Source organism: Engystomops pustulosus, chromosome 1 (assembly GCF_040894005.1).
Source record: "Engystomops pustulosus chromosome 1, aEngPut4.maternal, whole genome shotgun sequence".
NCBI lineage: Eukaryota > Metazoa > Chordata > Amphibia > Anura > Leptodactylidae > Engystomops > Engystomops pustulosus.
In genome coordinates, this window is record NC_092411.1 from 202,998,153 (window position 1) to 203,025,581 (window position 27,429).

Here is a 27,429-nt window from a genome sequence, read left to right on the forward strand (position 1 = left end):
AAGAAAGGGCTCTTTAATGGGTGTATTCAACTTTAGGTACAGTCCTCTATATAAACTGAGCCTGGGTCTGTATGAATGCAGACAAGTTTTGTCCAGCAGATAAAACTTGATTATTTGTTAATCCTTCTATCTGAGCAGAGATGTCAACTGCAGGAAAGGTATGTTCTCCTATATGTAGCATTTGTGCACTGCAGCACCTATACCTGGTAGATATCTTTATAAAATCCATTATCTTTGTAAGGATATTACTTTTACTATTACTACTACTTTCTATTATGGTTTCTACATCTACATACGGATCTACAAAATAAAAAACACATATTACATTATACATAATCTATTCTTAAAGAAAGACATCATGGATGTCAAAGTTTAGGTCAAATAAAGTGATGTTATTTCCTATGATATACTTTGATAATGAGAATATTTTCTAATTGTAACAGTTATAGAAATTATTATATTTGCATATTTTACATTGCTATTTATCAGTTTTATCAAGTCAAACACGCTGTCAAAAACAAACTGCATATAGTATCTCATAGCTGGCTCCATAAACCTCCTCAGAATGCCATCTCTTTGAGAAAGACCACCTTCTGCAACATATTTTGCATATGTCTAATGCATTGTCTAATGCATAAAACCCTTTTACTTATTAAAATTGTGGGTGGTCATCCATAGGTTTCACTGTAAGGAATTGTGTATTTTTGTACTGGCAGTTATTATCTCTAGTAAAATGTTTTATAGACATTGCTAGTGATGTGATTACTTCAATCTGCAAAAAAGCAAATAGTTATGGAACAGTAAATAGTTAAAACAGGAAACAATTTACATTTCCATAAGGCTTAGAATTGCTCACTAATTAAATACAAAGGCGCATAAAGTTTTGCATGGAACATGTATGTAATTATAGGTATGTTTCTCTGAATCTAATATCCAGTATTAGCAAGAAGGCATTATCATTGCATCTTACTACATGCAGAATAAATGTGTTGTACATGGCGGTATTTATAGCTAAGAGCACTAGACTCCAGCAAGTCCTCTCATTGTAGATTTACCTCTGAAGGCTGCTTCTTACTGTAGTTTTCTGGTCAATAATACTGCATACAGATTGATAGGCTGGTGTGGGAGAGAACTGTGGCTACATTTAGTAAAGTTGAATAGTGGTATTGGACTCTAGACTATCAGGCATCATTTCTGTGTAATATATACTTGATATATTTATTTATGTTTAACTAAAACTGCAATGACAAACATTTTGTCTACGAACCCTTTAATTTATTACATTTTTTTATTTTGCTTTTTATAATTTGTATTTTGCTGTTACACTTGTGATGTGTACAGTAGCAGTGAATATTGTCACAGTTTCAACAGTGCACTATAGTGTAGCTACTACAGAAAAGTACAGTTGCCTTTTGAACTAATATTAAGACAATATCAGTTATAATAAAAATACATACAACAATTATAGGTAAAGGTAAAGTACCAGCTACAAACATCCTTTATCAGTTTTCTTATTCAGAGTTGCTTATACATATATGATTGTGAGAATGGAAGAATATAAATACACACCACTTATACACGAAACCTTCAGTAGTGTGAATGCCAGCGTCCTATTACAAACAGATGTGGGCACAAGAGATGGAGGGAGGGAGGGGTAGCAAAGCTTTTACTTTGTTATGAGTATCTCCGGCAGTTTGGCAGCCAGTGTTACCATTGAGGTCATTCAAGGACATGGTTAGTACATGTTTAGCAGTAATGAGAAAAGTGCATAACGTAGAACATATGTTAGATTAGATTCATGGTCTTTTCTACTTATTTTTCTGAAATCCTTCTGACCTGGCGACATATACTTGCCTTTATTCTACACCTAGCACACGTCCCCATTCACGTTTGTGAATGGAGCTCATCCGCTAATGACACACAATGGTCCACAGCAACCCATACAGTGCAACATCCATTGTGCAAGTAGCCTAATACATAGATTATTTGCTCCATTCATGATCCATTATTGCACTTTCCTATCTGCCATGCCAGTTTCGTAAAACGCAAGACTAATTGTAGTATAATATTAAGGCAATCATTTTAATTTTTAAGTAACAAAGATAAACTGGCAGTCTAAAATGGGGTTCTCTGACTGTAAAATATTACCTTCTGCAGATGCTAATTCATTGCCCTCAGCAGCAATATACCATTTTTGTCAGTCACTATGACCTAAATCTAAGTATATTCATATCATTATAATGGGGTATAACTCATAAGATCCCATCTTTGGTTTTCAAATGTGCAGATAACCATTTAGGTTTTGAGAAGATATAATAATAGGGCAGCAACATGTAATACATCACAGGTTATCATTAAAGAGTTTATTAAATTAGGTTATGGGTTCTCCTGTGATTCTTAATGTAGTTGGGATTTATCACCACCTTTCTTCTAAATGTTACAACAAAAGTGTTGCCAAGACTTTTTTGCAAAATTTTTTGCGACTATTCCACATTTGCTTCACAACTTGTAGTGCACTGTTTTTCAATGGATTTGTTAGTGGTTGCAGGCACTCAATAATCAGGAAGACTATATGCGCTGCGTAATCTGTGTGCGCTATATAAATAAAGGAAACAAAGGAATTATTATATTACAGGATGCATGACCCACACTGGCACAACCCACACCAGTCTTTCTTCTATTACCTAAATGGAGCTAAAAAAAACCCATTTAGTATCTCCACCTTCTCTTGGTCTCCAGTCACCAAGGCCTCATTTTCAGAATATAGGGGTCCAACCTGCTCTGACCCATTTTTTTTCGCATTGGTATACTTAAAAAAAACTCTTGCTATCTTTGGCCACCTGACTTTCATTTTGTATTTTGGCTGATTTTATTTACTTCTTACAGATCTAAGTAAGCATCTTGTAATTATTGAAGGCTTCAGGTGACCCGTGAAATTTATATTTTATGAATTCTCTATTTTTATCATTTATTGCCCTTTTAACTGTAGCTGTAAGCCACACAGGGTGTAATCTCACCCATCTATGCTTGTTACCTGTAGGAATAAATTTAGAAGTATAATGACCCAGGATAGATTTGAATGTCTCCCATTTAACATGTGACAGTATCGGATCCCAGCCTATGTCCTGTAGTGCAGCCCTGAATTTCTGGAAATTACCCTTCCTAAAATTTAATGTTTTTGATTATCCCAAGTTTTTTCTTTTTATAGTTTAAGAGGAAAATAATTACGGTAAGTTGTGATCACTGTTCCCAAGGGTTTCTCGAACAGTGACATTTTGAGCAATTTCCGCATTTTTAGAAATCACGAGGACCAACAATGCATCACCTCTTGTGGGATCTTCTACAAGCTGTACCATAAATTATCCTGCAGAAAGTTTATAAAATGTCTTCTCTTCATAGATGAAGAAATGCTATGACCCCAATTTATGTTTGGAAAGTTTAAAGTCTCCCATTATCACTATGGTCCCCTCCTGTGCAGCTTGCTCCATCTGTTTATATAGGTGACCCTTATTTCCTCAGAGATATTGTAGGGGGGGGGGGGTCTATAACTTACACCAAAAATTGTTTTCTCCTGGCTTTGAATGTCAACCCACAAAGTTTCAGCCTCCTCGCACTACTGTCTCATTCACAATCTGTCATACAGACATACACAACGTTCGTTCGTGTCCCCGCCTCCTAGTGCTCGGTGAGATTTAAAGGGCCAGAGCACCGCTAATTGGTGCTGCTGGCTGCCTGGCCTAAGAAATGGACTGCCTCTTCCTCTGCCCCTGCCGGATCTTTGGGCCTCGTGCCTTAGAATAAAGCTGTGTTCCTTGCCTAGCGTGTTCATCCTGACTTCCCGTTTTGACCCCAGTACAGTTACTGACTTCGCTCCTCTGCTGCCAACCCTGACCTCCTGCTCCACTACAGACTACAATCCCATGCTGCCTGTTCTGACCTCCTGCCTGTCCCCGACTATGATTCTGCTCTATGACTCTGTACTTCACCTTGGCCGCCACCGCGGACAAAGTCGAGCCTGTGGAGTGACCTGGTGGTACAACGCCACAGCAAGTCCAACCCGCTTTTCAGTGGGCTCTGGTGAAAAATGGGTACCACTTAGACTCCGTTCCAGGACGTCATCGTCCACGGTGGTACAGTGGGTCCACTAACCCTGAACCCTGGCAACACCCCAATCATGTGATGTATTGAGCCAAGGTCTTCGCTACACCAACTATATCTAACTGTTCCTCTAATACCAGGGTTTCAAACTCACCCATTTAGCTTGTGATACTTCTGAGATTTGTGAACATACACTTTAATTTTCCACATTTATTTATTTGATTTATAGTAATTTTACTGGTACACATATCCTCACTATTGGTTTGTAACTTGTGGATTACCCTATCCACTGCCTTACTCCCCCATTCATAACCTACTTTGCCACCCACCAACATAGGCTGCCCCCACTCTGACCTGTCTACCCCTTCCTTATCATGACACAAAAATGATAAGGGGTATGAGGAGTCTCAGTTATGAGGAAAGATTAAAACAACTAGATATATTTAGTCTGGAAAAGAGATGACTAAGAGGCGACATGATTCATTTATACAAATATATGAATGGTCCATACAAAAAATATGGTGGAAAGTTGTTCAAGGTTAAATCAAATCAAAAGACAAGGAGGCACTGTCTCCATCTGGAGAAAGCAAGTTTTAATCACCAGAGGCTACAGGGCTTTTTTACTATGAGAACTATCTGTGGAATAGCCTGCCTCAGGGGTTGGTTACAGAAGGGGCAGCAGAGATTACAGTAGGGGCAGCAGAGAACTTCAAGAAGGGTCTAGATACCTTTTTATGTTCAATCAATTTTATTGAAGTTTTACATTTTCCAAATAAACATATTATAAATTGAGAAATAACAAAATAAAACAGATGACAATAAGCTATGTCTGCTGTAGTCTCCATCGTCAACTCAAGGGAGCCTAATTTTTATGTTCCAATATTTGTGCATCATAAGTACTATATATACGTTGGAGAAACAATTAGATTCCTTGCGCCATATAGTTACTCCGGAGTTATGCTTAGGTGTCTATGTCGTCAAGGGACCAGAGTTTATTTGCTGTCAATTTCCCATTTGGGCTGATCATCAGATGATTTGTACCCTTTGGTTATCTAAAATAATCTCCACCATGAAGGGTATGCAAGGCTATTAGGTACTGGCTTATAAGCGACGTCCCCCCGTAATCTCGGTACAATTTTCCAGACCACATTCTAGGCGGGAGATCAGACATAGCGTGTTAACGAAGATCACGTAACAGGGGAGACTGACAGGGGGATTGGGGCGACAAGGAGGGATAGTTAGGGGATACAGGTAGGAAAGAAATGATGGACGCAGGGTAGGGGGTTGTTCCAGGAAGCCAGGGCCAACACGGGCCTCCCTCCCCCGTCCCCACCTCACCCAGACCCCAAGAGCCCTCTAAATGTTGGGGTGTCCCTGAACACCACCCAAGGCTGCCATAGTTTGAGGAATTTGACTGAAGAGCAATTGATGTCTGCCATTATCTCTTCCATGCGGAAGATCTGCATCATTTCCTGTAACCAGTCAGAGATTGAAGGAGGGCTGGGGGATCGCCACTTTCTGGGGATTACTGAACGGGCTGCTAATAAGACAAATGGAAGTAAACTGCGCTTTATTTTCTTAATCTCCCCTGATAAGATGGAGAGCAAGGCACTTTCCGGTCCGCCCATGATCTGGGCGTTAAGATGAGTTTTAGAAATCTCACAGACCTGGTCCCAAAATGGGAGGAGTTTACTACATGACCACCATATGTGGAGCATGTTTCCTTTCTCCACGCCACACCTCCAGCACGTGTCCGGTAGCGAGGGGTAGATCGAATGCAGGAGGGTCGGAACCCTATACCATCTTGATAAAATTTTATAGCTGCGTTCTTGCATCGAACTTGCAACTGAGAGCTTGTGTGTAGATACCTTTTTACACCTAAATAACACTGACGGTTATGTTATACAGAATTGTTTCCCCTAAATTCCTTCCTCATCTAATCCCTTGGTTGAACTTGATGGACATTTTTTTTTATGGACATGGTCTTTTTTCTACTGTATAAACTATGTAAATATGTATTTATCTAACAAATCCATGTATCCATGTACTATTTATGAATGTTAGACTATGAGATAAAAGTGCAATTTAACAGAAGGAGACAAATTAGACTAAGAAACTGGACAAAAAGGAACTAGAAAACTAGAAAGAGAAAAGATAAATGTCCCCCGTTGTAACTTAGCATATTTAACCCATTAATAAAATTCTTTGCTCTATTTCAGGTCATAAAAAGCAAGGCTGCAGTCGCTTATGGCTTTAAAAAGCCACTAGTTATTGAAGTAGTTGAAGTTGCTCCACCCAAGGCCCGTGAAATTCGGGTTAAGGTAAGCTACTCATGCTTTTGTATTTTTATTAGTATGTATTGGATATTTGTTAATTGGCATTGAAATAAAGAGAGCTTTTTATGGAAATTAAAGTGGTCTTAAAAAATTAGAGATCCATAGAAAATATTGGACAGTACAAATAACATCAATTATAAATTAAGCTTTATTTATTTCATATATATCTAAACCTCTTCTCACATCTGCCCTATGACTCCAATTTATAGTAAGAGCCATAACAGTGCTGATACAATTTCATTTATAATGAAATAGGAGATGTGAGCAAATGCTAAGAATTAGCTCTGCAGAATACATTATACATTGTAAAAATCAAAGTATTCTGAGTTGCACACCAAACCTTATTGGGAGCTACCTCACAGTCACGGATCGATCCCACGTCCAACAAATAGTAAAAATAAAAACAGTCTGACCGGTGTCCTTTTGTATATCCTTTAGCGAATCCACAATTTCGTTCCACTTTCCCTCTTGGAAACTTCTCTAGTGCAATTTCACACAAGCGATATTTGGATGAGAATAGACCCCTGTTCAGACAGTCCAGCTGCGTTTTCTTATATCTCGTAACCACTCAATAAAATGTAGGGCTACTGTAGAAAAGATTTAAGCTGCAATAGTGCAGTATGTTCAAACAGATTAAAATTTATTCAGATAAAACATACTCACAAAGCAAAAGTAAAAAATGTGCATATAAAATCTACCATGTGGATGCCAGTCTCAATAGTTCGCCCGACCCAGGGTTTCGCTACCACGGCTTCTTCCGGGGCGTTTCTGGCTAATGTCCTTTCAGTCCTTTTATACCTTTCTTACAGCACAATTGCTATCTTTTATTCTGATACAAATTAAATACATGGGACCATTTAACAACTATTGCATGTAAACATAATATAGTAGTGTACATAAAGCTAACAAAATATTCTACCAGGATGATAAATATATAACCCTTATTGCTACACACCTTTCCCCAATCTAATATATCTCGAAACATTCCACCCTCTCCACACACCCCCTATGGTTTCATTCATTCATAATTCTCGTGCCGCTCCCCATTCGTGTGGATGCTGGAAAACACAAATGTTCCAATCAGGAGGTCTGAATAGTTCACACCCTGTATATGGCGTCCATTCAGGAGGTCTGAATAGTTCACACCCTCTATATGACATCACGCGTCACTCGTTCTCGGGAGCTGATCGTCAAGGTGCGTTCACAGCCAATGGGCTGTTTAGAATGGGATGTTCAACCCCTCCCATCTCCTCTCACACAACTAACAATGTGTAGACGCCAATTCTTAGATCCCTGTCTACACTACTGCAGAAAAATTGATCAGTCCAAGCGAGGAATCCCTACTTCAAGAGGTTTGTTCATCTTCAGTAAAGGGTACGTTATTTCAACATCTATATCGAACAAAAAGTGGTATTTCCGCATAACTGCATGTTTTATAGGGGGATATATGTTACACCATAAGTATGTCAATGACCGAGAGATTTGTCTATCACCAGCAGAGGATATGTAGCTACAATGCCTATATCAAACTAGAGTGGTATTTCCACATACCTATATGTTGTATAGAAGGATATATATAACATCACCAATATGTCAATCCCCATTGGTTGTCTTCACTCATTTCCGTGTATATCTATATATAAATCGATCATATTTGTATTGTGCAGCCCATACGGACATTTTTTTCTTTTTCAAATATACAACACTCCTATGGCCATTAATTTTAACCAGTGTTTCTATTAATTTTCACCAGTGTTCCTATTCCAATCATGCTCTATTAGTCAATATTCCCAAATACGTATACATCTAGAAGTATCAATTCTTCCCTTATCCCTAATCGAAAGGAACTTTTTCACAACGTGTATGTTGCTAATATGTTCTCATAATCTTCATGAGTGTCTCCCCAGAATTGGAGTCATTGTAGCTGATATCCATTATAATTTCTAACTCTCTTTCAAAAAACATTTTAACTCAAAGTCTATATTTAATCCACCCGGTGTCAAAGTTCCCAAATTATATATCCAGTGTCCCTCCCTTCGACTTAATTTAACGTTCATTTGTTCCCCCCGCCAGTGTGTTTTTACCTTTTCTACTGCCATAAAACGCAGACCACTAGGGTCTGAATTATGTACCTTTTTAAAGTGTGCAGAGACACTATGGCTAGTAACTCCTTTCTTAATATTTCGGCAATGTTCGCCAATTCTTGTTTTGATCTTCCGGCCTGTACTCTCTACGTAACCCAAGTTGCAGGGACACATTAAAATATAGATTACGTTCATTGCATCACAATTCATATCCATATTCAATTTAATTTTGTGCCCATTTACCTCGGTGAAGTTTCTATTTTTTTATTTTTACTTGTTTCGTCTCTTTACATGCCTTGCACATTCTACAGTGTGCAAACTTATTAACTCTATCTGGACCATATCTAGGATTTTCATTTCTAATGTAACTGTTGGTAAGTATATCCTTCAAACACGGAGCCCTACAGAAAATCACTCTTGGTTTATCAATTAGTTTATCCCCTATTACAGGGTCCCCCTTCAGTGCTTTTGTATGATAGATCTAACTTTTAGCGCTTCCTTAGAGAATGTAGTAACGAACATAGAGTTGATTTTATTGCTTTCTTCCTCTACTCTCTTTTTTTCTTTATTCAGGAATAATTCGTCAGGATATCCCCTTTCCCTAAATCTCTCTTTAATGATCGCTACTTGTTTTTCTCTATCGTGGAAATTTGTGCAGTTCTTCTCCACCCTCGTTATTTGGCCCCTGGGAATATTGTCAATCCACGGTCTGTGGTGACAACTATCAAACTGAATGAAGCTATTCACGTCTACTGGTTTGAAGTAGTTCCTGCTTTTTATTCTACATCCCTCTCGAAATAATTCCAGATCTAAAAAGTGGGTGAAGAACTTAATTCGTGGGTGAAGTTTAAATTATACTCATTGTTATTTATATATTTCACAAATTCCTCCAGTTCATTGTTCGTGCCCCTCCATATTACTATGCAGTCATCGATATAGCATTTAAATAGAACAACATTGTTCGAAAAGATATTTCTCTCTCCAAAAATAAACTCCTCCTCCCATTTTTCCATGTATAGGTTGGCGAACGACGGGGCAAATTTGGCCCCCATGGCTGTTCCGCCAACCTGTACATAGAAATGGTCGTCATACCAGAAATAGTTATGTTCCAAACAGAATTGTATTCCTTCCACCAAGAAGTTCTTTTTTAGCCAATCGATCTCTTGACAATTATCTAGCCTCTCTTTGATTACATTGGTTCCTGATTTTTGTGGTATGGAAGTATACAGGGCTGAAACATCACACGAGCACAGAATGATATTATCCTCCCAGCCCACATCCAAATTACTTAATATGTCCATGAGACGATGGAACAAAATTGTGGATTCCCTAAAGGATATACAAAAGGACACAAAAGGAGCTCCGGTCAGACTGTTTTTATTTTTACATTATACATTGTACTTGGTGGTACAAAACATATGTCAATCAACATGTGATTTCATATTCAGATTGCAGATTATCTTCAAAATTCCTGACTGATTGACTAGAGCAAATCCTAATCCAGTAGCCATACCCTTGCATCATCCTGATCACATCAGCTAACTGCCTCTATTTCTTATTACAGTGACATTCCAGGTGTCATCAATGCCTAATAGTATCTACATTTAACTAATAACCAGTAAACCAGATTGCAAATACTTATTAATGTGTCAGTCTATAGACCAGTTAGAGCAGAACTAGACAGTTCTCTACTTCGCCAGATTTATCACTGTCTGATGCTGGATGATTAATCTGGTGAAGTATAAGACCGGAAAGCTGTACTGTGCAGTACCTATTAGTTGGTATAGTTTACTGTGCGACAATCATTAATAATAATTAATTTTCTGGAGCACAGACTGAATTTTTTGGTGCACAGGCTATTTTCTGGTGCAGCCACACCCCCTTTTACCAAAACTACCTAAAAATGATCTAAAACCCTCAATAAATGTGGTGCATGGCATTTCCGGTACAAATCAATGCTGGCACAGACAGATTCATACATCTCCTCTACTGTCTATTCTTCAAGAAATATGTGGTTGCCAAATAACTGCCGCAAAACCAATGATTAATGCCCCTAAAATGTTTCTATTACAGGTTTATGCAAGTGGAATTTGCCACACTGATGACCATGCCCTAAAAGGTGGAATGGCCAGTTTGAATTTTCCAGTTATTTTGGGACATGAAGGTGCTGGAGTTGTTGAGAGTGTCGGGGAAGGAGTATTCAAAGTTCAGCCAGGTAACAAACAGATTATATGGAAATTAGCATTGCAAAACAATTCTTTAATTTAGACTGTATGGGGAAGATTTAGGATCGCTACCTGATGTAATTAGAGGACTCTGCTCCAGTGGTTATTACTATGCCAGTTCCCGCCTGCCATAGAATTGCAATCAAGCCTGAATGTTCTCAGGCTATAGCCAGTGTGCGGAGAAGGGGCAGGAATGATCTGCACTAACCCACTACAGTGACAACCCCGCCCCCTTCAGACCCCTTTCATGTGAAAGGAAAATAATTGCTGCTAGGTGGTGCTAGGCTTTGCAATTATTTCAGGGTTGTACGTAAAAAAAAAAATCCCACAAATACAGTTATCTGGCAGTGATGAAGTAGTATTGTTAATTTTTCACTTGACTGAAAAAGAACGGCAATTGCATTTCCTCAAAAATTTACTAAACAGCCCCATCACATAGGTAACATCCATAGGCACCTGTACAAAGATGTTTACACCTTGCTACTGTTCCTAGCAGGAGCGGATTTAGCCTGCCATGGGTCCTGGGCTGTATGAATATTATATCCCCTACATATCTGGAATCACTTCCTACTTATGGTACGAGAATCAAGCTTCTTGGGGAATGGAGGATGCTTTCCTTTTGCCTACTTTCTAAGACCTGTAGAGGACCTTCAAAGGTCCTAAAATAGCTCTTGCGTGCTTGTGCATTGAGTGCAGGAACAGATGTACAAGGATTTCATGGGTGAAGGCCCTTTTGAGTACAAAATTTGGTGGGTGCTATTGGTGGTCATGGGCCCCCTTGAAGGCTTGGGCTCTGGGCTACAGTGCAAACAGCCTACATTATAATCCACTACTGGTTCCTATCTCTATAGTAACTATCCAAATGTATAAGACAATGGCCAACATTTACTAAAGGCTGTGTTCTTTTCAGTGCAACCTGCTTGCACTGGTATTTAAGAAATGTCTGAGACACATTTCTGGCACACGCGACACTATACCCGATGCAACACTAAATTCTGCACTGAAATGTGCTCAGTCAGACCGTGCGCCACATTTATCATGCAAAGTTCGACAGAAATGTGTTGCACGGCCCATGTTAAAGGTACACCAAAACAAAAATGGTGCAGGGGCACCAGATTCAGAAATCCTAAAATCTGGCACCCTCTGTGGGTCAATGAGTTTGAGAATTTAGTAGCAGTTACAACTAGAAGTCTATTTCTGACCATTGAATCCTTCTTATTTAGGAGACCATGTTATCCTGCTGTGCAGCCCAATGTGCATGAAGTGTAAAGCCTGCCTGCATGAAGATAGCAACTTCTGCGAAAAAAATGAGTATGTTATTTTCTCTTTACCTGATACTTTACTGACATTGGCTAGACTCCCATCATTAAATAAATTTACGGAGATTAGGTGGGCAGCTAGAGTGCAATCGACTGCCTTTGCAGATTTTAGGGCATCTAGCCATAACATATGAATTGGAATAAAAAGTATGACTTTTGCTATGATTTTAACCCCTTAATGCCTCTTTCTCTTTTTTATGTATTCCATTTTGCACCCCCCCCCCCCCCTTTCTGTGTAAAAAGCTTTTCAAGGGCTTGTTTTCTGCATAACAAATTGTACTTCCTAGTGGCTGTATTTAAATTGTCGCTGCTCTGTACTGGGAAGCTGAAAATAAATAAATGGAAATTCAGTGAAATTGATGAAAATTTAACCAGCAGATGTCGAAATGCATCCATTGTTTTCATGGCTGTGTTTTTCTAACCTTCTCTCGTATCATTCAGTGCCGGAGACACTTCTTTAAGGAAATAGATAAAAAAATATGTTTCCTGGTGGGCTCTGTTTTTATAGCTTTCACTGTGCATTCCAAATGTCATCTCCCCTTGATTATTTGTGTCGGTATAATCACAGAGATTTAAAATTTATATAAGTTTGGTTAGATTTTAAACTTTCAAACTTTTTGTATTAAAAATTTTAAAATTTCCCAATATCTGACCCTAATTACTTTTTTATACTTCATAATTTTTTACAGTATGCACTGACATTTCATTGCTACCATTTTGGGGAGTGTAAGACCTTTCTTGTTTATTCCGACATTTTGGTGCTGTTTTATGTTAAGGAACTCCCTGTCTGGAATAATTATTTTTATATTTTAACAAGAATTTTGGAATGTGATGATACTGAACATAGGGGCACATTTACTAAGAACGGTGCAGTGTGTACTATATGCAGTTTGCCTGTGTAGTGTAGGGGGCGCCAGATTCTGAATTTCTGCCACACGTTCTTCATGAATCTGGTGTCCTCTGTGCTGCTCCAGCAAAAAGTGCACCACTTTTTATTTGGTGCGACTTTAACATGGGGCTCTAGAATGCCCCCTTCAGTGCAGAAATGTGTCTTTCATGACAAATAGTACAGTGCTGCCACAAAAAGTTCCCATGTGCAAACTTGGCTCGGACACTTCTTAAATACCTGTGCAAGCAGTTTACACCTTAAAGAAAGTGCAAAGTCTGACAGGAAACAGGTGCAAGGTCCTTAGTAAATGTGCCCCATAGTGATGATTTAATCTGTTTATTTTTAATTCAGTTACAAAAGAAGGTGATTGGAACATTTTTTACTGTATTTTTAGACTCCCTAAGCTACTTGACCCCTAGGAGGTCTGATTGATCCTAACATATACCGCAATACTAATGTATTGCAGTACATTGGCATTTTACTGATGATCTGTATCAGGCTGTCACTGACAAACCATTAAATATCCATCTAAATGACAGGCCCTGAAGACTCACAGAGACTCATGGCTGTTATGGAAATGGATCACTTCCTCTGATGAAGTTATGGTGGCTGCGTGCACTATGAAGTTATGGTGGCTGCGTGTATTTTAATGGTTGACTTCCGCAATTGGTGGCAGCACCGACAGTGGGTGTTAGCTGCATAATACAGTACAGTTATGTCACATGGTGTTAAGGGGTTAAGGAATGTGTATGGATACATAATAAGCAAAATTAACATTTCTATCAAATTATCTACTTAACCTGTAATGATAGAAATAAGTAGATTTGCCATTATAGGGGTGCCATACATGTCCATTAGCTCCTAAAAACTCCATATGCCTCTGATTCAATATCAAACTGAAAAAATGTGCATCGAGACATAAATTAGTTAATAAATGAATATTTTTGTGAAACAGTGACACCTTTAACACATTCAAAATTCATATTTATGAATTCAGCTGTACAGAACCGGGCATTTTACTAATGTAACTTAAAAACACTCCCTCGCCAATCAACAGAAATTTTCACCATCCGAATTTTTGCTTGTCTTACTTTATTATTCGAGCTAAATATCATAAAACAAAACAGCTTCCGATAGAAATAGGCATTTGCATTAAGGGAAAAATATTATGTATTCCTTTTTGTCAGCATAAGGCCTTATGCACACTGATGTGTGGCCGCCTGGGCCAAAACCTGGATGAGCACACAACTCTGTGCAGGAGAGGGGAGGGCTGCTCAACCCTCCTTTCTCCAAAAAAAGCCCATCTCAGCCAGGTCATGGCGCAATTAGACACAAAGTGCTCATTGCTCCGTGATCCGGTGCTATTAATTTTGCGCCCAGATCACGTCCACCATAATGGTTGTGTACATGAGGACTAAAGTTGTTTGTATCATGCCCATGGTTTTACTTTTATAAGAAGTATTAAGAATCCTCCTCCTGCTGTGAAGAGGGTTGGGAAAGGGTAAGTTTCACAGAAATCACATAATAAATTGTTACAAAATGTTTTATTTACACTGTTGTCCTGTGGTAATGGCATCTGGGTTTTGACCAAAGGCAACTTTTGCATGTAGTTTGCATGTTTTTACTTTGTTTTTATGACTTTCCATAATACAAGTTCTTACTCATACAATAGATGGCTTACTACCTTGCTGATTGATTACATGTGTTCTTTTTTAGTGTTGGAAAAAATGTTGGTCTCATGCATGACAAAACCACCCGATTTTCTATTAAGGGAAAAATGATCCATAATTTCATGTCCACAAGCACATTCACGGAATATACTGTTGTGGATGAATTTGCCATTTGTAAGATTGATAAAGCTGCTCCTTTGGATCAAGTCTGCCTGATTGGCTGTGGCTTTGCCACTGGTTTTGGAACAGTTCTCAACACTGCAAAAGTAAGATATATATAATATAGAGAGTATTATCTAATACTCAAGTGAATCGGGCTGCTCTGAAAAATGATACTGTTTATGAATGATTTAAAAAAAAATTGGAAAGTAACAGTGAAAATATTCTTTAAATGTTTTCTAAACATTGTTATTATCCACCCATTTCATTTTCTCCTTTACGTCAGGTGAAGCCAGGAAGCTCATGTGTGATTTTCGGTCTAGGAGGTATTGGCATGTCAGCTGTCATGGCCTGCAAAATTGCTGGTGCCACAAAAATTATTGGAGTTGACATCAATCCTGAAAAATTTCCAAAAGCTAAAGAGTTGGGATGTACTGAATGTGTGAATCCAAAAGATCATTCCAAACCCATCGATGAAGTTATTACAGAGAAGACCAATGGAGGAGCTGATTATGGATTTGAATGCATTGGAAATGTTGATATGATGGTAAGAATTGTTTTATGTAGCCATCAACCAATATTTCACGACATGATATTCCCGGTTTAGAGACATATACAACCTTTATCAAATTTTGGTTACAGTTAAGGAAAACAATGGTCAGTGAAAAATGTGCAGAAAAAAACCCTTGCAGTTCACAAGACAGGTTAACCATTTAATAACACATATAGCTTTCTGCTTTGTGATGCAAAATTGTACAGTTATGTTGCCTTAAAGATTTGTTATGTCTGTGACACATCTGCACATCTCCAGCGAAGAGAAAACGTCATGATGAACATCTCTCTAGACAATTTCCTGCCCTCGGTTATCTCGGTTTATAATTGCCTGTATTTACCCTGCAGCATAAACCCAGTAATTTTAGGAAATATAGGGGTATCATAGGAGGGAGTCCTGGGGCACCCTGTTTTCAAGTGAGTAGAGAGCTAACAAGTATTTCTTGCTCAGGCCATCAGTTTCATGACTGACGATGTATCTAAATGGCAACCATGAAATACTACATTTATAAATATTCATAGTGTAAAAATCACTTTAAATGAACCTAACACTGAACACTGAACAGTATATCCCATTCATTTCCTTACAAGTACAGATTTAGCATTCTCCACATTTTATGGATCATTGAAAATACTAGTTAAACAGACGACAAAACAAAAATAATTATACAAAAACTTTTATCCACGCATCTTTAGGGACACAGTACAAAGACAGTGTCACACATTGGTGCTTTTCATTTCCCAGAACATCACTGGTTTAAAAAGGACATAAGGATTTTATTGTGCGTCTATTATGGAGTTCATTGCGCAGCTGTACAAAAAATTATTTGCTTCCTCCAAATTTCATAGAATTCTAGGTTTAAACCTATGTTTTAATTGATTTTCTTTAGAGATGAGCGAACATACTCGTCCGAGCTTGATGCTCGTTCGAGCATTAGCGTACTCGAAACTGCTCGTTGCTCGGACGAATACTTCGCCCGCTCGAGAAAATGGCAGCTCCCGCCGTTTTGCTTTTTGGCAGCCAGAAACAGAGCCAATCACAAGCCAGGAGACTCTGCACTCCACCCAGCATGACGTGGTACCCTTACACGTCGATAGCAGTGGTTGGCTGGCCAGATCAGGTGACCCTGGGATAGACTAGCCGCTGCCCGCGCTGCTCGGATCATTCTGTGTCTGGATGCTGCTAGGGAGAGAGCTGCTGCTGGTCGGGGAAAGCGTTATGCTGTTCTATTAGAATAGTGTTAGGCAGGAGTGATTCTACAAGAACCCAACAGCCCTTCTTAGGGCTACAATAACGTTATACATTTTTTTTTTTTTATTTGCAGCTAGTACCATATTGTGAGGAATTTGCAGGGGGACTTGCTACCGTTGTGTTTAGCTTTTAGTGACACACATATCCACCTCAAACACCAAAGTGGGAAAATTTATTAGGGGTTTGATTTCAATTAGGCACAGTCTGCCATTTACTTTTTATTTTACGTTTATTTTTTCATAACTCAGCGTCATCTCATCTGGCATAGCAGTGTGCTTTCATACTTGGCTAGAAAATAGCCATAGGAGAATCCAAACGGCTTACTTAGGCCTACAATAGCGTTATATATTTTATTTCTGGTTGATCTGCTGGTGGCTGTCCTTGCTGCAGTGCATCTACTACCATATTGTGAGGAATTTGTAGTGAGACTTGCGACCGTTGTGTTTAGCGCTTAGTGACGCACATATCCATCGCAAAGACCGAAGTGGGAAAATTTATTAGGGGTTTGATTTCAATTAGGCACAGTCTGCCATTTACTTTTTATTTTACGTTTATTTTTTCATAACTCAGCATCATCTCATCTGGCATAGCAGTGTGCTTTCATACTTGGCTAGAAAATAGCCATAGGAGAATCCAAACGGCTTACTTAGGCCTACGATAGCGTTATATATTTTATTTCTGGTTGATCTGCTGGTGGCTGTCCTTGCTGCAGTGCATCTACTACCATATTGTGAGGAATTTGTAGTGAGACTTGCGACCGTTGTGTTTAGCGCTTAGTGACGCACATATCCATCGCAAAGACCGAAGTGGGAAAATTTATTAGGGGTTTGATTTCAATTAGGCAGAGTCTGCCATTTACTTTTTATTTTACGTTTATTTTTTCATAACTCAGCGTCATCTCATCTGGCATAGCAGTGTGCTTTCATACTTGGCTAGAAAATAGCCATAGGAGAATCCAAACGGCTTACTTAGGCCTACAATAGCGTTATATATATTTTATTTCTGGTTGATCTGCTGGTGGCTGTCCTTGCTGTAGTGCATCTACTACCATATTGTGAGGAATTTGTAGTGAGACTTGCGACCGTTGTGTTTAGCGCTTAGTGACGCACATATCCATCGCAAAGACCGAATTTGGAAAATTTATTAGGGGTTTGATTTCAATTAGGCACAGTCTGCCATTTACTTTTTATTTTACGTTTATTTTTTCGTAACTCAGCGTCATCTCATCTGGCATAGCAGTGTGCTTTCATACTTGGCTAGAAAATAGCCATAGCAATAGGATAGCATCGTTTGGTTTTAAAAACTAAAAAACACAAAAAAAAAAAAAACCCAAAAAAACACAAAAAAAAGTTTAAAAAAAAATTAAAGTTATCACTTTCATTTTCAAAATGTTTAACCCGAGGGCTAGGGGTAGAGGACAAGGGCGGGGACGTGGGCGTCCAACTACTGCAGGGGTCAGAGGCCGTGGTCCTGGGCGGGGTGAGACACCACCTGCTGATGAGGGAGCAGGGGAACGCCGCAGAGCTACACTCCCTAGGTTCATGTCTGAAGTTACTGGGACTCGTGGTAGAGCACTGTTGAGGCCAGAACAGTGCGAACAGGTGATGTCGTGGATTGCCGACAATGCTTCGAGCAATTTGTCCACCAGTCAGTCTTCCACGCAGTCCACCCATGTCACCGAAATCGGCACTCCTCCAGCTCCTGCACCTCAGCCTCCTCCCCCCCAGTCTGCCCCCTCCCAGGAAAATTTGGCATTTGAACCGGCATACTCTGAGGAACTGTTTTCTGGACCCTTCCCACAGTCACAAACCACTTGTCCGGTTGCTGCTGAGCAATTTTCCGATGGCCAGGTTTTCCACCAGTCGCAGTCTGTGGGTGATGATGACCTTCTTGACGTGGTGGAAGAAGTGTGTAAAGAGGTGTCCGACGATGAGGAGACACGGTTGTCAGACAGTGGTGAAGTTGTTGTCAGGGCAGGAAGTCCGAGGGGGGAGCAGACTGAGGGATCGTAGGATGATGAGGTGACAGACCCAAGCTGGGTTGAGAGGCCGGGTGAACACAGTGCTTCTGAGACGGAGGAGAGTCCTCGACCAGAACAGGTTGGAAGAGGCAGTGGTGGGGCCAGACGGAGAGGCAGGGCCAGAGCAGGTGCATCAGCGCCAAATGTGTCACGTAGTGAAGCTCCCGTGGCGAGGGCTCCCGCGGCGAGGGCTAGATTTTCAGAAGTCTGGAGGTTCTTTAGGAAACACCGGATGACCGACGGACTGTGGTGTGCAACCTTTGCCAAACCAGGATCAGCAGGGGTTCCACCACTACTAGCTTAACTACCACCAGTATGCGCAGGCATATGAATGCTAAACACCCCACTCAGTGGCACCAAGCCCGTTCACCTCCGGCCGTGTACACCACTGCTCCTTCCCCTGTGTCAGCTGATAGTCAGCCCCCTGCCCAGGACCCTGGCACAAAAACCCCATCGTCGCCTCCACGATCCTCCACAGCATCCACCAGCGTTCAGCTCTCCATACCCCAGACGCTGGAGCGGAAACGGAAATATAGTGCAACCCACCCGCACACCCAAGCCCTTAATGTCCACATCTCCAGATTGCTTAGCCTGGAGATGCTGCCCTATAGGCTAGTAGAGACCGAGGCCTTTCGCAACCTCATGGCGGCGGCCGCCCCTCGGTATTCGGTCCCCAGCCGCCACTACTTTTCCCGATGTGCCATCCCAGCCCTGCACCAGCATGTGTCAGACAACATCATCCGTGCCCTGACCAATGCCGTTTCTGACAAGGTCCACCTGACCACGGACATGTGGATGAGTGCTGCCGGGCAGGGCCACTATATATCGCTGATGGCACATTGGGTTAACTTGGTGGAGGCTGGGACCAAGTCTGACCCTGCGGCTGGTCATATACTGCCGACGCCGAGGATTGCGGGGCCTACCTCGGTCCAGGTCTTTCAGGCCTACTATGCCTCCTCCTCCTCCCACCCCTCCTCCACCTCCTCCTCCGAACTACCATCCGTGGGCATGGCGCCATCAGTCACTAGCTCTAGGCACAGCAGCAGTGCCGTCGCTAAGCGACAGCAGGTGGTGCTCAAACTGCTGAACCTAGGCGATAAAAGGCACACCGCCCAAGAACTATTACAGGGCATCACGGTGCAGACTGATCTGTGGCTGGCACCGCTGAAACTGAAGCCAGGCATGGTTGTGTGTGACAACGGGCGTAACCTGGTGGCGGCTCTGCAACTCGGCAGACTAACACATGTGCCATGCCTGGCCCATGTGTTAAATCTGATAGTTCAGCGTTTCCTGAAGACATACCCCAATCTGTCTGATTTGCTCACGAAGGTGCGCCGCATCTGTGCGCATTTCAGGAAGTCCAGCACAGATGCTGCCACTCTCAGGGCAGCGCAGCGCCGCCTCCAACTGCCCGCTCACCGACTGTTGTGCGACGTGCCCACGAGGTGGAATTCAACATTAACCATGTTATCCAGAGTTTACCAGCAGCACAGAGCGATTGTAGACTGCCAGATGTCAACTTCCACCAGAACTGGTAGTCAGGTCAGTCAGCTTCCTCAAGTCTACAATGAGGAGTGGACGTGGATGTCTGATATCTGTCAGGTGCTGAGTAACTTCGAGGAGTCAACACAGATGGTCAGTGGCGATGCCGCCATCATCAGCCTCACCATCCCGCTGCTTGGCCTGTTGAAAAACTCTCTGATCAGCATGAAGTCGGAAGCTTTGCGCTCGTCACAAGAGACGGGGGAAGAAGATTCCCTTTTTGATAGCCAAAGCACCCTCAGGTCTGTTTCTCAGCGCATATCGGAGGAGGTGGAGGAGGATGAGGAGGAAGAGGAGGAGAATGTTGGCGAGACACAAGAGGGGACCATTGTTCAGTCCTTCACTGTTCAGCGTGTATGGGCAGAAGAAGAAGAGTTGGAGGAGTTGGAGGAGGAGGAAATGGAGAGTCAGGCCAGTGAGGGGAGTGAATTCTTGCGCGTTGGTACTCTGGCGCATATGGCAGATTTCATGCTAGGCTGCCTATCCCGTGACCCTCGCGTTCAAAGAATTTATTCCAGCACCGATTACTGGGTATTCACTCTCCTGGACCCACGGTACAAGCAAAATCTTTCCACTCTCATCCCTGGAGAGGAAAGGAGTGTGAGAATGCATGAATACCAGCAGGCCCTGGTGCACAAGCTGAAACAGTATTTCCCTTCTGACAGCGCTAGCGGCAGAGTGCGTAGTTCTGCGAGACAAGTAGCGAGGGAGAGTAGGCGAGCAGGCAGCTTGTCCGGCACTGGCAAGGGTACGCTTTACAAGGCTTTTGCCAGCTTTATGTCACCCCAGCAAGACACTGTCACCTGTCCCCAGTCTCGGCAGAGTAGGGCTGATCTTTACAGAAAGATGGTGAGGGAGTACGTAGCTGACCATACCATCGTCCTAAATGATCACACAGCTCCCTACAACTACTGGGTTTCAAAGCTGGACATGTGGCACGAACTGGCGCTGTACGCCTTGGAGGTTCTTGCCTGCCCTGCCACTAGCGTGTTGTCCGAGCGGGTTTTCAGTGCAGCTGGTGGCATCATCACCGATAAGCGTACACGCCTGTCGACTGACAGCGCTGACAGGCTGACGCTTATTAAGATGAATAAAGCCTGGATTTCTCATAATTTCCAATCTCCACCAGGTGAAGGAAGCTCAACCTGAATAATTTATGCACTCCTCCTCCTCATTTTCCTCCTTCTCCTCCTCTTTGTACACTAAAGCAGAGGAAACTGGCTATTTTTTGACAGGGCCCACTGGCTCTAGCTATAGTACTTTATGCATTTAATTTTTCTGGAGGGCCACCTACCCGGTCCTCTGTTTTAAACAATTTTTTGGACTGCCACATACAGGCACTCAATCTATTTCATTTTTCTGGAGGGCCACCTACCTGCTCCTCTGGTTTGAAAACTTTTTTGGACCGCCACATACAGGCACTCAATCTATTCAATTTTTCTGGAGGGCCACCTACCTGCTCCTCTGGTTTGAAAACTTTTTTGGACTGCCACATACAGGCACTCAATCTATTTCATTTTTCTGGAGAGCCACCTACCTTCTCCTCTGGTTTGAAAACTTTTTTGGACTGCCACATACAGGCACTATCCAAATTAAATTGTCTCCATAGCAGCCTCCACACGTTGTCTCCATTGCTACCTCCAAAAGTTGTCCATATAGCTGCCTCCATACATCGTCCCAAATTTGGGTTGTTTTCATGGATTCCACATCAAAGTTGTTAACTTTGTCGCCACCCTGCTGTGTAATCCACAAAATATACTGGCAAACTTTTACCATTTACGGATATTATTTCAGCGCTTCTTGCGCATCTGTTTACATTCCCCTCACCCGCCATATCCCAAACTTATAAGAACACTACTACACTTAACTTGGTGGAGGCTGGGACCGAGTCTGACCATGGGGCTGGTCATATACTGCCGACGCAGAGGATTGCGGGGCCTACCTCGGTCCAGGTCTCAAAGGCCTACTATACCTCCTCCTCCTCCCACCCCTCCTCCACCTCCTCCTCCTCCGAATTACCATCCGTGGGCATGGCGCCATCAGTCGGTAGCTCTAGGCACAGCAGCAGTGCCGTCGCTAAGCGACAGCAGGCGGTGTTCAAACTGCTGAGCCTAGGCGATAAAAGGCACACCGTCCAAGAGATATTACAGGGCATTCCACATCAAACTTGTTAACTTTGTCGCCACCCTGCTGTGTAATCCACAAAATATACTGGCAAACTTTTATCATTTACCGATATTATTTCAGCGCTTCTTGCGCATCTGTTTACATTCCCCTCACCCGCCATATCCCAAACTTATAAGAACGCTACTACACTTGATCTTATAAAAAAGGTTCTTAGAAGTGCTGTTTGGGGAGTAGCCTAGAGACAGGGGCTTGGGTTGGCGAAAGCTCGCCTGGAAGCGGAGCACCAGCTCCATCCCAAGATCCAACTAACATAGTTTTAACTGCAGCACCTTTAATCTACTACTAGTTCACTGCCTCCATAATAATAATAATAATCTTTATTTATATAGCGCCATCATATTCCGTAGCGCTTTACAAATCATAGGAAACAAATACAAATGTAATGTAACAGAGCACAACATTTGTATGGAACAACAGGAGTGAGGTCCCTGCTCGCCAGAGCTTACGGTTTATGAAGATGATGGGGTAACACGAGGTAAAAGAATATTTAATGGTCAAGCCATTCTTCTTAGGGAATAGAACAAAATATAATAAATGGAATTGCTGTCGCTTGAACCACTCAGCCGTCATCTTATATACCAGGTCCAGGGTGAATGGGACTGCAGAGAAGTCTGGTGCCTGTTGGTTGCTGGATAACAGATGGGAGGACGACACAGAACGGGTTAGTAGAAGAGTTAAAACTTCATGCAGTTAATGAGTGTTATAGGCTTGCCTAAAGAAATGGGTTTTAAGAGCACGTTTGAAACTTTGGAGGTTAGGTATTAGTCTGATAGTCCGGGGCAGAGCATTCCATAGAATTGGTGCAGCTCTAGAGAAGTCTTGGAGACGCGAGTGGGAGGTCCGCACTAGGGTAGAGGTTAATCTAAGATCACTGGCGGATCTAAGAGCACGGGTTGGGCGATAGACTGAGATAAGAGAGGAGAGGTAGGGGGGTGCAGCATTATACAGAGCTTTATGGATGAGGGTTATTATTTTAAACTGTATTCGAATGGAGACTGGCAGCCAGTGCAGCGACTGGCATGAACTGTAGGCATACATGGTCCCCTTATCAAACGAGCTGTGTCAGGCAGAATTTTGGGTTGTTTTCATGGCTTCCACAACAAACTTGTTAACTTTGTCGCCACCATGCTGTGTAATCCACAAAATATACTGGCAAACTTTTATCATTTACCGATATTATTTGAGCGCTTCTTGCGCATCTGTTTACATTCCCCTCACCCGCCATATCCTAAACTTATAAGAACGCTACTACACTTGATCTTATACAAAAGGTTCTTAGAAGTGCTGTTTGGGGAGTAGCCTAGAGACAGGGGCTTGGATTGGCGAAAGCTCGCCTGGCAGCGGAGCGCCAGCTCCATCCCAAGATCCAACTAACATAGTTTTAATTGCAGCACCTTTAATCTACTACTAGTTCACTGCCTCCATACATGGTCCCCTTATCAAACGAGCTGTGTCAGGCAGAATTTTGGATTGTTTTCATGGCTTCCATGTTAACTTTGTCGCCACCCTGCTGTGTAATCCACAAAATATACTGGCAAACTTTTATCATGTACCGATATTATTTGAGCGCTTCTTGCTCACCTCCTTTGGTTCCTCTCTGCCACCCATTGGTTTGAAGCCTGAGTCCATTTAGGGTATGTCGCCATGCCACTCTCTAGCCTGCCGCTGCTGCCGCTGCCTCTGCATGCCGTCCCCTATAGTGTCAGGGTCAATTATTGGATGTTTTAGATGCTATCTAGCTTCATTCTGTCACTCTGTCATGGCCATGCTGTTGCCCATAATTTTGGCATAATGGTGCGTTTAAGCAGCCTCAGAGGCATCCATGCATGCTGCCCCTGCTGTTTCCTGTCCATTTCTGTGGTGTTTCCATCCTTTTCTGAGGTTTCCAGGTGTTTGGCCAAGCTTCCCTGTGCAGAGACTTGGTCCCCTTGAAAAATGCTCGAGTCTCCCATTGACTTCAATGGGGCTCGTTATTCGAGACGAGCACTCGAGCATCGGGAAAAGTTTGTCTCGAATAACGAGTACCCGAGCATTTTAGTGCTCGCTCATCTCTAATTTTCTTCTATTAAATGATAACTTCTTTTTGCATTTTAGGTATCCATGATTAAGTCCACTAATTATGCCTTTGGTTCTGCCACTATTATCGGTGTGCCTGCTTTCACAGACAGATTACCCCTTGATGTGATGTGGCTGCTAACTGGACGTACATTGCAAGGCGCCTTCTTGGGAGGTGAGTTTTACAAAATGATAATTTCAAGTTAAATCTAATATTATAGGATTTTCTCTTAAAGGACATTAGTTTCACTGATGGTAGATGTCCAGCATTACATGCTCATTTCTTTAGTGCATAGAGAAACAGCGTATTGGCTGCTAAAACAACTTTTAAAAAAATACGTAAAGGAGCCGGAGGCTCTCAGGCTGATGTCACCTGAGTGCCCCTTGGCATCTTCGGTTTTTGATGTATGGGCCCTTCAATGCTGAAACAGTAAATCCTGCTCCCAGCCAGTTAGCTAGGAGCCAGGTCAGTGGGAAGGGGGGTGCATACATAGAATCTGGCGATGCCGAGAGGCACTCGGGTTCTGTCAGCCAGAGTGTTCCCAGCTCTTTTTTTTTTCATATTTTTTTATAATATTTTAAATATATTTTAATAATTTTAGCAGCAAATATGCAGTTTCTTTCTTCACTTAAAACTGATTTGTGCATAAAGATATTAGCATGTCATGATTGACATCTACCATCAGTCAAACTGATGGTAGATGTGCTTTAAATAAAAACTACCATTAAAATCAAGCACGTAAGTATGTATATACATTAGAATCTTGTCTTTTTTGGCCTTCGTATCAGCCTGTTACTAAGCAAAGTGGAAAATCTAGAAGGTATATACTGAGACTGTCGTGTTTTGTGATGTGTTACATACTGTACCATCATTTTGCTTTTCATTAACTTACTCATAGATCCAGGCACAGCTGACTGTGGTAATCATCTTATATTTGTTATCCATGTTCTTCTAAAATCAACTTTTAAAATTATATTAATGTGCCTATAGGGCTCTTGGTGTGTTACCAGACCCCTCATTGCTGCAGATTCAAAGGCTGTTACAATGAGAACAACATGGCTTACCCAACCCCCTGCTCTCTATTCTCCCTCTGTGTAATCTAGCAGCAGTAGGAAGTGCAGTGGGAGGGGAGACCTCTTCTTTAACAGCCTGTGAAGCTACAGCACTGAGGGGCTCTGGTAACATCCACCAGTTATGCTAAAAACCCTAGCCCCTCTTTAATCTGGCTTTACAGTCTGTTACACTGTCTAACCCTCCCCCATGATGCCTCAGCATTTGTGCAGTATGCACTTCCTGCCGTATGTCCCTGCTGAGGGCGCAGGGACAAGTGTGGGCAGTTTAACAGTCTGTAAAGCCAGATCGCAGATAAGCTAGGGTAGTCCCTTAGCCTTATTAGCACAATTTTTAAAGGTGATTTTAGCAGGAAGGAAGCCATGTATAACAAATAAAAGAAGATTACCACAGTCATGGTGACTGGATATGTGAGTCCCCCTGATTTATCATGATGGATTTTGATGGTAGATTTCCTTTAAATATAATTTGGTTACTTGTTTAAAAGAGAAAACCTATTCCATTTTGCTTTGCAGATTACAAGGCACCCCTTGACTTTCCTAAGTTAGTAAATGAATTACTGGCTGGCAAAATTGACCTTAATGCTCTGGTGAGTTTCAGGCTTCCATTTGAGGATATCAATAAAGGCTTCGACCTTATGAGAAATGGAAAAGCGTGAGTATATCTCAATCTATTAATGTTTCCAATTTTATTAAATTTGTTCATGCATATTTTATCGTAAGTAAAAAAATCAATGTGACATTAAGTGTGACATAAAATTTCTTTTATTGAAACCGATCATCATGGGGGTTTGCTTTGTATTATATATTGCTGGCCTACCCCTAGGATAGGCCATCAATTTCTTATTACCTAATTCCTGCAACTATCAGCCGTTCAGGTCTATCATTTGGTCATGCAAAACACAAGTGATGTGTCATCTGCATTAGGATCACTTTAATGACTGTTAGTCTTAACTGCTGACTCAGCGCTTGCTCAATTTCATTGCCATAGTGACTACAGTTTGGTGCCCGGCCACTAATTTTATCAATCTTCTTTGGCCACCGGTTGCTAGATTAAGGGATGACACTTTGGCTTTATTGGAAATATTGCTCACAGATTAAGAAAAATATTGGGGCTCATTTACTAAGGGCTCATTTTCGTCGGGTTTCCCAAAAATTACCGGTTTCCACCGTATTGCCCCGGGTTTCTGGAAAAACCGGATTTGGATAAACTGCGGTATTTTTTAAAAAAAATGTGTCGCTTGAAACGCACTTACCTGCACCAGGAATAGGATGGTGAACTCCGGCGGACCTCGGCGCAGCAGCGACACCTAGTGGACATCGGGCGCACGACCTTAGTGAATCGCTGGAAGACCCAAATCCTCATCGGAGAACGCGCCGCTGGATCGCGACAGGACCAGGTAAGTAAATGAGCCCCATTGTTTTTAATACTACAAAGGCTGTCTTAGGTGGTGGAAGTTTATTAAACTCTAGGGCTTTTCCATAAAGTATTACTGTTAATGTTTTTGCTTGACTATCAATGCACTAATACAAGTCTTAATGTTCTTCATTTTACAGTGTACGTACGGTCCTTCTCATGAAGTAAATATGGAAAATCACCTGGGAATGAGCAGCATAAAAATGCTTTCATGTTTTATTTGAACAACTTATCTAAATGTACTGTTGTATACAACACTGTTTTTCTCTTTTGTCTTCTGTTGGGTTTGATGACTGCTACTACAGCGAGTTGGGTATTTTTTTTCGATTTTATATAGGCAAATATTTCTGACCTGTAACATGTTACCTTTTAAATCATCATCTTTCTCAATAATAAAATGGTTGGTTTCATCGATTTTTTTTAATGTGTATTCTTTGTATCCCTTACGTTGTATCAGTCTATTTACATATGACTAGGGCCCACCACTAACATCCTTTTTGGGGCCCACGATTGAGTAGCTTTATGCAAATATTCCCTTACAACCGTACACAAA

General features: G+C 41.5%; 1 protein-coding gene across 1 annotated transcript; it reads left to right on the plus strand.

The window, feature by feature from the left end:
* LOC140071089 (alcohol dehydrogenase 1-like) lies at positions 1 to 27,290 on the plus strand. Its single transcript, XM_072118377.1, has 9 exons — positions 1 to 158; positions 6,318 to 6,419; positions 10,592 to 10,733; positions 11,967 to 12,054; positions 14,668 to 14,887; positions 15,067 to 15,327; positions 24,428 to 24,563; positions 25,976 to 26,114; positions 27,017 to 27,290. Exons 1-9 carry the CDS (start codon positions 141 to 143, stop codon positions 27,042 to 27,044), a joined length of 1,134 nt encoding a protein of 377 aa, XP_071974478.1. The 5' UTR covers positions 1 to 140; the 3' UTR covers positions 27,045 to 27,290.
* Positions 27,291 to 27,429: the final 139 nt, after the last annotated feature.